Here is a 13,444-nt window from a genome sequence, read left to right as displayed (position 1 = left end):
TAAATATAACCAGTAGTACAAAGTTGCAGGCTGTTATTCTATATTAAAAAAAAAATCTAATCATTAAGTATAAACTATTTTTTTATTTATCTTACCAAGTTTCTTACATTAAAATCGTATGGGTGCACACATTAGTTGTCGTCTTACGAATGGTGTAATAATTGATAAAACGTAATCAATGCCATCACCCGATCGTGGTTACACAACAATTTTTTATTGATTTTTGTATATTCATTCTTTCATATCTCAAGAGTTCAAATCAGATTTGTTTTATCTCTAAAAAACTGTTTGTAAGGATACGTTAAATTTTACATTGCCTTGCTTCTTTATGCAACAATTTCAATTTTTGTGGAAGCATTTCACTGTAAAGGGAAGGAACATCAGTTCTAATATTTATATCCCTTCTTAACATAGTTCAAGAGAGTCTATTTATGAATTTTGAACTCTGATGTACTCTTCCTTTATTTTTATAAAAGATCAAAAGAACAGGATTTTTTAAAATGTATGATTTTTCATGCCTTATATCTCGGATGGGGAAGGTAATAAAAAATGCAGGAAACAGTTTAAGGAAAGTCACACCTTTAGATTTGATGACAGCAACTGGACTAAGAGCATCTACAGATGAAGTTAAAATAAATTTTAACTATTAAATAAAAGAGTGTCTTAGATTAACTTTTTGTAATGCATAAATTAAGTATGTACCATTAAATATATGTCAACATTATTTGGGGTTAGCATTTTCATCTTGCTTATCAGTTAAATATCAACGTCGTAATTTTTACGGCTTCATCCACTCCTTTGGGACTTCAAACCAAACAAGTTCTACATTTTTATTACCTTTCCCATTTCAGAAACAAGGTATTAAAAATCATACATTTTGAAAAATACTGCCTTTTAATCGTTTGTAAAAAATAAAGAGGACATTAGAATTCAAAATTCATAAATATGCTCTCTAGAACTATGTTAAGAAGGGGGTGGTATAAATAATAGATCTGATGTCCTTTCCTTCACTGTGAGATACTTGCAAATTACCATTCTGTTCAAAAGCCCACTACTACGATAAAAAAAGGAAAACTTTCTTTATCAAAAGTCGATTTATTATTGAATGTGAAGCAGAACAGTTCAACTTATTTATGGACAGTCATAAAATTACTTACTTTTCTCCATACCACTACTACATAATTTGATCAAACTATACATAATATGCATAAATAGTAATAATGAAACATACAGAAAGAAACTAAATTCAATTCAAGTTTGACTTGCATACTTTTTTCACTTACAGATTAGGCAATTAGCTTACAATGTTGTTAATTAAGCCCTTTTTCAGACTGGTTGAAGTAGAAGTCCTTACTTTAAATCCGAAATGATAGCAGCCAACTTGGCTTCAATTTGGAGTAAATTCAATTTAAAGATGCAGGTTTAAGATTTTTGAGCAGTTCAAGCAGTTTATCTGTATAACTACAGTCATAGAAGTATCAGTAGTCAAATGGTGAGCATACTCAAAGGTCATAACAGATGTGTCAGGTTTGAGTCCCCATGAATTTATATATATATACACACACACAAAAGTGCAGATGATTTTTTTTAAATATTGAAACAGCCTAGGGAATCACGCCAGGGAACACACCAAATTATTTCTTTTTTTATTCTTTTTTCATATTTCTTCAGGGTGTACCTATTTTACTTCTGTCCATTTTATTATATAGATGAGTTTTTATTATATAATATTTATAAAAATCTAGAAAAATAACTATTAATTTCATGTTTGCTGATTATCACTATTTTTTGAATATAACAATTACTTAACAAACAAATTTTGTTTCAAAAAACTAGAAAAAAATTAAAATAAATTTTCACTTTTCATATAAATCCAAAAACATTTATATACCACATGGTCTATTTAAATTAAGACACATGTATATCTCAAAAACTACACATTTTAGGAAAAAATGTTTCCTATTAAAGTTTTTCCATTTCAAGGTTAACTAATTTTAAATACGAACCTATATTTTTTTTTGCAAATCAAATTCTTTGAAAAAAAATTAAAATTTAATTTCAGACTTTTTTTTCTAAAATTAATACTTTTTTTGTTATCTTCAAAAATACTGTAGGCCTATAAAATTTGTGTGTTTAGTTTCATTAGGACTGGCCCAGCTGACAGATCCAGATGATGTTACATTTTAAATAAAAGAAAATTAAATTTTTAATAAAAAAACAATCAATGTTATCAATAATGAAGCTAACAGTAATGAAGAAGAAAAAGAAGTTAAGTATTTAAATGCCTGCAAACGTTTTAAAATAACCTATAAGTGAAGTTCAAGTTGCAAATGACATTTGTCTTCAAAATTAAAAACGACATTTGTGTTCAAATTAAGTGAACGTATTACCAGTGTTTCAATTAATTTTTTTATTACTTTGTTACTCGCCAACTATTAAATATTAAGTAAATTAGTTTTTATTTATTGGAAACTATGGAACGATTTACAATTAAGAGAAAAACTGAGGTAATTTTGCCTTATGGAAAATGCCACTGAAATGTTAAGCAGACAGTAGCTTTGTATGTTCTACATTTCTCCGGTAAAAATACTCCAAGTCATGCTTTTATGTACAGAATTGTAAAACAATTTGGTGATGCTGGAAGTGTCAGGACAAAAATGGGAACCGTTAAAATTCTGTGACAGAAGAAAACAATGAAATAGTGGTGGCTGCAGCGGTCATTGAAAATCCTCACATTAGTTCAAGAAGAATTTCGCATGACTCCAGGATATCAAAAACCAGTGTTTTGAGAATATTAAAACGCCTGAAATTCCATCCGTACCACATTTCATTGCATCACGAATTGCATGGCAGCGACTCTGAATTACGAGTAGCATTTTATCGATGGGTAAAAAAGTACAGGTAGATCAAAATCTTTTTTTTTTATGTTCTATTTTCCAACGAATCAGGTTTTACTAATCACGGAGCAGTATGCATTATTGGGCAGTGCAAAATCCACGGTGGTTAAGGGAAGTAGAACATAAATGTCCATGGGCATTGCATTTTCACACACACTACAAATCACTTATCCCATCCTCTAAAATACCTAACGGTGGATCCGAAGGTTAAACAAAAAATTGGCCATTAATCCGACCGCATTTTTTCAATGGAAATTTGAACAGAGAGAAATATGCAAATTTTCTAGAAAAATAGTTGCCTTTACACCTTGAACTACCCTTGGAGAAGAGAAAAACGATGTGGTTTCATCATGATGGCTGTCCTGCATATTATTCAGTTATTACCAGAGTAATTTTGGACTGCGAATACAATGAACATTGGATTGGTTGAGCTGGTCCAGTTCATTGGCCTGTTCGTTACCCTGACATTACTCCAGTAGACTTTGTTTATGGGATTACCTTAAAGAAAAGTTTTACCTAGAAGAACCAACTACCCTTCAAAACATGAAAGATTGTATAAACAAACGTGTCTGTAGAGATTCAAGAGAGTAACTCTATTAAATGTTCATAGGTTGTTCTTTAGGTTAATCCTTTAATTGATTATTTTTTATTTAACATCAGCTGGATGTAAGTTGTCAGCTGGGCCAGACCCACTGAAACTAAAAACACCAATTTATATGCCTACAGCAGTTTTGAAGATGAACAACTAAAATACTATCAATTTTAGAAAAAAAGGTCTGAAATGAAATTTTTATATTTTTTTTGCAAAGAATTCAATTGTGCAATAAAAAATACAGGTTGCTATTTAAAAAAAATTAAATTTACCTCAAAATGACCTTTATTTGACCTTATCAAGGACAACATAGGTTTTGAACGTATTTCCCCCTTGAAATGGAAAACTTTAATAGGTAACTTTTTTTCCTGAAATGTATAGTTTTTGTGATGTACATGTGTCTAATTTAAATGGACTACCCAGTGTGTATATATATATATATATATATATATATGTGTGTGTGTGTATTACTGACCTACTGATGGTAAGAGCATACTGAAAATTGATATAAATGTATTTATTTGAATTTTTTAGTTTTAGAAACAAAATCTTTTTTTTTTAATTTTTCATTCTCCATATGACCCCTGTTCCAGATTTCCATAAAGATTTTTAGGTTAGATCGGTTTGGTTAGATAATAATCAACCAAACACATAACCTATGCTTGTTAACAAAATTTAATTAACATTAAATATACAAATTATATGTTATTTTCCAACAGGAGGCGATTAATCAGATTCACTGGTAATTAAGCATAATCACTGGATTAATCATATTAATCTAACCATAAAATATGTGTGCCAGTTAATGTACAAGAACCAAAACTTCTTTTAAATACAACATGAAGGTACAAACAGGGATCTCCTGATTATAAGGCTGGATCACTCGTCACTCTGGCTATTAACAGTACTGTGACTAGATACACAAAATATGGAAATAAGATAATTGAACCATTTAGCTGTCATTTTGGATTTAAAGTAGGAATTCTACATCCTACAAAATGGCATCATCCCAAAAGTTATTGTAGATTACAAAATCGACAATAACTTTTCACGATTCAGATACTGACCTTGAAAACACATTTGGAATTTTATTATAATTAAATCCCATCGCTTGAAACCATGATTCTATTTCATTACAAATGCCAGATCCTTCATAACTTTTAATAAATGGTGCCTGAAACAGAATGCAGATATAAATGTCTATACATACAATAAAAACTAAAATTTAACAAGATACAATAAAAACTAAAATTTAACAACTTACGTATAGTAGAAGTAATGAAGGAAAAACTTCAGAGGGACAACTAGCCAGTTGAAGGGGATAAAAATATTACCTTTTTTTAATGACATTATTCTTTTAGCAGTCATCAAAATGAGTTCAAAAAAATTTCATAAGGCATTGTTGATACTAGAAGAATAGTTCCATTTGAAAAACAAAATTAAACAGAGGAGAAAGAGGAATAATGACAAATTAAATATTAAGTTAGAGGAAGACAATACAACAGAAGTTACCGCATTTTATTTTTTAGTTTCCTAAATAATAAAATGCCAGCCCCCATGTCACAAGTGGTAGCATATTGGCCTTTCATCCAGGGTTCCAGGTTCAAATCTCAGTCAGGCATGACATTTTCACATGCTACAAAAATTATCATTCATCTCATCCTCTGAAACAATACCTTATGGTGACCCCAAGGTAAAAAAAAAGTTACAGAATTTTATTATTTAGTTTCCTAAATAATACAACAGCACAAACAAATTCACATGGGTAGATGATACAATACGTATATAAAAAGCAGACTACCACAAACAAGGAGAGTTTTCATGTAAAATAAACTTATGTAATATAATAAATAAAAATCTAAAAATTATAAAGAAATCCCCAATAACATTTGTGTACGATGTAACTGTTTATGGAAGTAAAATATACAGAGCAAAAAAGCTGAAACCGATTTTAGGCCTTTCAAATGAGGTATTAGAGTAGAAATTGATGCTTTTTTAAATATCTCCAAATTCTCTTTCTAGATGAAGATTCAAAACAGGATTTTATACATTATTTTGCCTCCTCTATGAATCATGAGACCTTGCCGTTGGTGAGGGGGCTTGAGTGCTCAGGGATACAGAGTAGCTGGACCGAAGGTGCAACCATATCGGAGAGGTATCTGTTGAGAGCCAGACTAAGGAATGATTCCTGAAAGAGGGCAGCAGCTCTTTCAGTAGTTGTAGGGGCGTGAGTCACAATGACTTAAACGGTCATATCAACATCACTCAGTCCTCTGAGTACTGCGCAGCTGAAAGCAATGGAAAACTACAGCTGTTTTTTTTTTCCAAGAAAATGTAGCTCTCTGCATTTTCTTTTAACAAAAATGGAGGCGCCTTCCTTGGTAAAATATTCCGGAGGTAAAATAGTCCCCCGTTCAGATCTCCAGGTGGGGACTACTAAGGAAGGGGTCACCAGAAAACTAAAAAATAACATTCTACGAGTCGGAGCGTGGAATGTTAGAAGCTTAAATAAGGTTGGTAGGCTAGAAAATTTAAAAAGGGAAATGGATAGGGTAAAGGTGGATATAGTAGGAATTAGTGAGGTTCGGTGGGAAGAGGAAGGCGACTTTTGGACAGGGGACTTTAGAGTAATTAACTCAGCGTCAAATAATGGGCAGGCAGGAGTAGGTTTCATGATGAACAAGAAGATAGGGAGGAGAGTGGAGTATTTCAAGACGCATAGCAATAGTCATTGTAATAAGGATAAAATCAAAACCTAAACCGACAACGATTGTGAACGTTTATATGCCTACAAGCGCCCATGATGATGATGAGGTAGTGTGTGTATACGAAGAGATTGATGAAGCAATTAAACACGTAAAAGGAGATGAAAATTTAATAATAGTTGGAGATTGGAATGCAAGCATTGGAAAAGGCAAGGAAGGAAATATAGTGGGTGAATACGGGCTGGGCAAAAGGAATGAAAGAGGGGACCGACTTATAGAGTTTTGCACGAAGTATAATTTAGTAATTGCCAACACCCAATTTAAAAATCATAATAGAAGAATATACTCTTGGAAAAAGCCAGGCGATACTGCAAGGTATCACATAGATTATGTCATGGTTAAGCAAAGATTTAGAAATCAACTCGTTGACTGCAAAACTTACCCTGGAGCAGACATTGATAGCGACCATAATTTGGTGATAATGAAATGTAGATTGTGGTTTAAAAACCTGAAGAAAAGGTGTCAGATGAATCGGTGGAATTTAGAGAAGCTTGAGGAAGAGGAGGTAAAGAAGATTTTTGAGGAGGACATCGCAAGAGGTCTGAGTAAAAAAAGATAAGGTAGAAAATGTAGAAGAAGAATGGGAGAATGTTAAAAAGGAAATTCTTAAATCAGCAGAAGCAAACTTAGGGGGAATAAAGAGAACTGGTAGAAAACCTTGGGTTTCAGACGATATATTGCAGCTGATGGATGAACGTAGAAAATATAAGAATGCTAATGATGAAGAAAGTAAAAGGAACTATCGGCAATTAAGAAATGCTATAAACAGGAAGTGCAAACTGGCGAAAGAAGAGTGGATTAAAGAAAAGTGTTCAGAAGTGGAAAGAGAAATGAACATTGGTAAAATAGACGGAGCATACAGGAAAGTTAAGGAAAATTTTGGGGTACATAAATTAAAATATAATAATGTGTTAAACAAAGGTGGTACACCAATATATAATAGGAAAGGTAAAGTCGATAGATGGGTGGAATATATTGAAGAGTTATACGGAGGAAATGAATTAGAAAATGGTGTTATAGAGGAAGTTGAGGAGGATGAAATGGGAGAAACAATACTGAGATCTGAATTTAAGAGAGCATTAAAAGATTTAAATAGCAGAAAGGCTCCTGGAATAGACAGAATACCTGTAGAATTACTGCACAGTGCAGGTGAGGAAGCGATTGATAGATTATACAAACTAGTGTGTAATATTTATGAAAAAGGGGAATTTCCGTCAGACTTCAAAAAAAGTGTTATAGTCATGATGCCAAAGAAAGCAGGGGCAGATAAATGTGAAGAATACAGAACAATTAGTTTAACTAGTCATGTATCAAAAATCTTAACTAGAATTTTATAAAGAAGAATTGAGAGGAGAGTGGAAGAAGTGTTAGGAGAAGATCAATTTGGTTTCAGGAAAAGTATAGGGACAAGTGAAGCAATTTTAGGCCTGAGATTAATAGTAGAAGGAAGATTAAAGAAAAACAAACCGACATACTTGGTGTTTATAGACCTAGAAAAGGCATTCGATAACATAGACTGGAATAAAATGTTCAGTATTTTAAACAAATTAGGGTTCAAATACAGAGATAGAAGAACAATTGCTAACATGTACAGGAACCAAACAGCAACAGTAACAATTGAAGAACATAAGAAAGAAGCCGTAATAAGAAAGGGAGTCCGACAAGGGTGTTCCCTGTCTCCGTTACTTTTTAATCTTTACATGGAACTAGCAGTTAATGATGTTAAAGAACAATTTAGATTCGGAGTAACAGTACAAGGTGAAAAGATAAAGATTCTACGATTTGCCGATGATATAGTAATTCTAGCAGAGAGTAAAAAGGATTTAGAAGAAACAATGAATGGCATAGATGAAGTCCTACGCAGGAACTATCGCATGAAAATAAACAAGAACAAAACATAAGTAATGAAATGTAGTAGAAATAACAAAGATGGACCGCTGAATGTGAAAATAGGAGGAGAAAAGATTATGGAGGTAGAAGAATTTTGTTATTTGGGAAGTAGAATTACTAATGATGGACAAAGCAGGAGCGATATAAAATGCTGAATAGCACAAGCTAAACGAGCCTTCAGTAAGAAATATAATTTGTTTACATCAAAAATTAATTTAAATGTCAGGAAGACATTTTTGAAAGTGTATGTTTGGAGTGCCACTTTATATGGAAGTGAAACTTGGACAATCGGAGTATCTGAGAAGAAAAGGTTAGAAGCTTTTGAAATGCGGTGCTATAGGAGAATGTTAAAAATCAGATGGGTGGATAAAGTGACAAATGAAGAGGTATTGCGGCAAATAGATGAAGAAAGTAGCGCTTGGAAAAATATAGTTAAAAGAAGAGACAGACTTATAGGCCACATACTAAGGCATCCTGGAATAGTCGCTTGATTATTGGAAGGACAGGTAGAAGGGAAAAATTGTGTAGGCAGGCCACGTTTGGAATATGTAAAACAAATTGTTAGGGATATAGGATGTAGAGGGTATAGCGAAATGAAACGACTAGCACTAGATAGGGAATCTTGGAGAGCTGCATCAAACCAGTCAAATGACTGAAGACAAAAAAAAAAATACATTATTTTGAGCATACAATGCAAAAAAAAACATTATCTTTAAAAATATAAACATTAATTTACATAATCTTATACCACACAGTTCTTAAGACCTGAAATACAATAGGCTCAAGTTACAAAAAAAAATTGGTGTCTTAATACCAATATACACCATCAATCAACTATAAAAACTGTTAATTTTTTACATAAAAATTATTACCCAAACACTATGAAAAATATATATATATATATATATATATATATATATATATTTATCTTAGGATTTGCATTATGGAAAATTGCTTTGTAACAAATTCAAGCTCCTTCATTGTGAGATTTTAACTGCTATAGAGAAATTTATTCAACACAAAGCATTCACTGCAAAATTTTAAGGAACAAGAAATTTGTAGAAAATGTTTATTTGACTGTAAATTTTTTGATCAGGGTCTATTGTAAGGAATTTTTCCTACACACTGTGAACACCAGAAGAGTTTATTTAAATTCACTGCTAAAAGAAAAGGTTCTACTTAGAGTATTTTTATGAATTTTAATTTTGTTCAAATGAACAGGTGAGCGTGATTTCAAATGTACATCACAGAAACCATAAGAAGTACAATTTACATACACTTATGAAATACAGTACAATTATTGTCACCAAGATCTAGTGTTAAGTAATAAATAAAAAACTGCATGTTATTATTAAAAGATATTTCTATCTGAGGTTTAATCAAATGTTCCTTAGAGTCAATCCATTTGAAGTGTACCAAAGAAAACATAAGCTGGACGTTTGACCAATTAAAAAAAAATTGAAAATTATCCACTTGCTTCCTACGTGATTCAGGACCTTAAAACTATTTTTTTTTTCATTTTTATTTAAGCAGTTTACTTGTGGCAGCCATTTTTTATACGGTGCGGACACCTATTTTTGTGATTGTAAGGGTTACGGAAAAAATCATAACAAAAAAACGATTGAAACTGGAAGGATGAAAAAAAAGCAATTCAATCATATTTTCTCAAGGTAAAAGAATGGCCCAATGGTTTATGAACCTATCTCATCTCTCTTCTTTCTATCAGAAAATTACCAATAAAGTTGAGCATGAAAAACTGTGAAATTTCAATTTTGGTAATTTTTTTTCAAGAGGCAGGGATGGCATACACAGTTTGAATTATTTTTTTATATGTAGGTATATGTTATTAGTTTTACCGTAAATAATATTAATGGTGATATACAGAGTGAGCAACATAAAACCGAGCCCATGACGTAACACCACTGCAGAATCGTTAGCATATGTTGGAACGAAATTTTATGAATGATACAGATAAATTAAATAAGAAAAACATAAAACATAATTTAAATGTTATATTTATTTACCTTATTGTTAGAAAAGATGTTCAAAATGACCACCTTGGGCATCAATGCACTTTTGTGCTCAACTTATATTGCGAGTCGTCTGACCCAAAACATTGACAATTGCGTTGATTTCTCGTTGAACCTTCACCAAGATGCATAAACTCTCCTTTAAGTAGCCCCAAAGGAAAAAAATCGCAAGTAGACTACCCGGAGCATGTGGAGGACACGGTCCTCTGCTGACAGCTCATTCACTTGTGAAAGCTGCATGAACATGATTTAATTGAATGTTTGATGTGTGACAGCTTCTTCTATCTTGTTGGAAGATGCTGTATTCTTTTTATTATCAGCTAATTGCACATAGAATTCTTCAAAATGTGAGGTAAACTAAACTTGTGTATGACAGTGCGAAAAAAAAATATTGGTCCTGCTATATGATTATCGGAATTGGTGCATCAAACACCAATTTTCTCGTGAAGAGTCCTTGCCATCCAATACCTGGTGTTCTGCAAATTAATATGGCCAAATAAATGAAACCATGCCTCGTCTAGCACGAAATATGACATCGGGTCTATCTGTCAACCAACAATGTTTTCGACAAGCGAGTTGCAATAATCAAGTCGTTTGGTTTGTCTGTCTCCTTCAGTTGTAAGGCGGCATGTTTAAATTTTAATTCACAAAGAATTTTACAAGATGTTTATTTACACCAGATTTTTGGGATAACTTGCGTAGTGATTTTTTTGGACTGACAGTAATTCTCCTTTCAGTATCGGCAATGGCCTGAGGAGTCCTAATGGAAGGTTGCCAATTCTGTTTTGCATTTGAAACCAAACCTGTTGTACGCCATTTTTTTACTAACTTGTGTATTCTATTCTTCGTGGGGTTACAGGCATTCGGAAATTTTTCTACGAATACTTGACGTGATTCTTCAAACGATCCAGAACGAATATAGACTTCAACTACAGCTATCCTCTCCTGGATTGAATAAGGCATTTTACACAAACAATACTGCTCTGCAAGAAAACACGTACTGCACTGACACAATCCCCTGACAAACAGAAGCACAATCAATAACAAATACATCTTCCACTAGTCGCGCTAGTTGTGTATCTTTCATAAATGGTGTTTGGTAGCAGTTTCATTACGGGTTCAGTTTTATGTTGCTCACCCTTTACTTACCCCTAAATTTTTATGAATTTTTGAAAATAAGGTTTTTTTAATTCATATTTTGGCTTCAAATAACTCTGACGGGTGTGGTGATAAAAATCTCAAATTTGCACAACTGCAATGTTATTGTAGATATTTATGGCAAATAAAAACGTTTCTTGTGTATTGTACTAATAAAAAGGTTATTGAATCAAGTATTAAATAAGTGCTCCAAGGGGGTTTCTTGTTTTCTTTGCATTTTACATTTTTTATATTTCGTCCCTATGTTGTTGAAGTTTTCAATATTTTTTTTAATTATTAATGATAGGTTGTAATTTTATGGTAACTTAACCTACACCAGTAATCTAATACAACTTTTATTCAAAGATGATTGTAAAACTTACTCAAACTGAGATTTCAATGGGCAGCCTAAATTTTTCTTCAAGAATTAATTAATTTTTATTTTTAGATTGGTTTATTTTTGTAAACACTATCTAAGAAAAAATAAACTGTAACAAAGTTTTAATTATTCTTCAATGAAATAACATGTTTTTGTAGCAATGACAGTTTATTGTGGTTAAGTTTATAAGTAAAACTTATTTATTTAATAAACACTTCCAAACACAGGATGAAATTTTAAACATTAGGTAAAGATGTGAACAGGTCACTGACTAATGTCAGACTGGCTATTCTGTAACTGCAAGCTAAATGATGCAACAAGCATATATGAGCATGTTACAAAATGAATTTTCCTGACATCAAGAGCCTGTTATAACTGTATTATAAACTGATAACTGTTTTCAACTGTATTCAACAATACAGTTGAATGGTTCAAACAAGTCTATTTCAAATATAGTAATAAGTATAAAAATATTATGTGCCAATATTAAGTGACCCTTGCATCATTTCAAATGGATTGACCCCTTAATCAGTAAATAATTCTATTACAGTTTAAAGTGAGGGAAGAAATTTAAGAGATTTATCTCAATAAAATACTTGATGAATTTCAAATTAAATGGAAACTATTCTTTAGTATGAAAATGGGAGCGCATACTTATCTAAGAAAAATATCTTTTGGAACAAAAATTACCATTTAATTTTAAAGTATGTTGCTAAATAAAACTACATTCAATGATTTTTTTTTACTGTTAGCACGGTTATTAATGCAGTTCAATGTACTTCATAAAATATCTTATTATCTACAATCTTAACTTAAGATGTACAGCTTACCTCTCCAATCATGGCTGGATAAACTAATTACATAAATGAATAATATTATAAATTAACACAATGAAAAGCAATTATCACTATAACAGTGGAAATGCTAAAAGAGCGAGAATAAAACTAAAACAATCCTCCTATTACTTTACTATCGTACAAGGTTATGTTTCAACAAGTTAGCGGGAAATCTATTCTTCTTCTTTTTCTTCTTCTATTGCAGTTAGCTGTTGGAAAATAATTTTCTTTTCCTAACTGAGTTGTATTACCTAACGAATCGAAGTAAAAATTGATGATCCTATTGCCAAGTTTTTCATCTCATCTTATCACAGACTTTATTAAAATATTGTTTAACTATATAGGTTTTATTTGCTTAATTTTTGTCACCTTAAAATTTGCTATTAATTGCTATTTACTGCGTGGAAATCATAATAAACTTCCCCAGGGGATGAAAGAATGAATCTCTATGTGTAATTTCAAAAACATTTGTACGAAAATAGCACACAATTCCTTGAAATTATTCCCAAAAATGCCTCCAGCGAGTGTAAATTAAAACTTTTTTAATTCTTTAAAATTTTGTAAATAAAAAAACTTCAAAAGTGAAGTGGCTGTAATTATTTGTAATCATTCATTTCTTATGATAATTATTTTTTTTAAGTGCACTCTGAGGAGTAAATATTAAAATTATGTTTTTCGTCCACAGAGTAATACGCTAATAAATATTTAAAGTTAAGAAATAGCACACAAGCTACGTCGTAATCGTTTAAATTGCTGCCTAATTATAAAATAAGTTAATTTAAATTTTGTAAAAACTGATATCATTCTTGTCCTTTAAAAAAAAAAATCAGCATAACATTCACGAAACGAGCTAATAAATAAATTGGTATTAATGTAGTAAACGATCTACTTCTGAGGTTAGTTACTTCTTAAATGGCG

At 31.5% G+C, this 13,444-nt stretch overlaps 1 protein-coding gene across 3 annotated transcripts in view; it reads right to left on the bottom strand.

Annotated features, from left to right (window-relative positions):
* The window catches only part of LOC142324601 (uncharacterized), a 74,627-nt gene extending 61,955 nt beyond the window's left edge, over positions 1-12,672 (bottom strand). For 2 of the 3 annotated variants that reach the window (XM_075365445.1, XM_075365444.1), the window contains exons 1-2: positions 12,521-12,672; positions 4,557-4,663 (exon numbers count right to left, since the gene is read on the bottom strand). In XM_075365445.1, coding sequence (XP_075221560.1) covers positions 4,557-4,663; positions 12,521-12,532 — 119 coding nt within the window. In that variant the 5' untranslated portion in view covers positions 12,533-12,672. Of the gene's footprint in view, positions 1-4,556; positions 4,664-11,694; positions 11,816-12,520 lie in introns of those variants that run through there. The other variant, XM_075365446.1, reaches the window with a different exon arrangement.
* Positions 12,673-13,444: the final 772 nt, after the last annotated feature.

The sequence above is a fragment of the Lycorma delicatula genome, chromosome 5 (genome assembly GCF_047948215.1).
Source record: "Lycorma delicatula isolate Av1 chromosome 5, ASM4794821v1, whole genome shotgun sequence".
Classification (NCBI taxonomy): Eukaryota; Metazoa; Arthropoda; class Insecta; order Hemiptera; family Fulgoridae; genus Lycorma; species Lycorma delicatula.
This window is presented reverse-complemented; position numbering and strand designations above follow the sequence as displayed.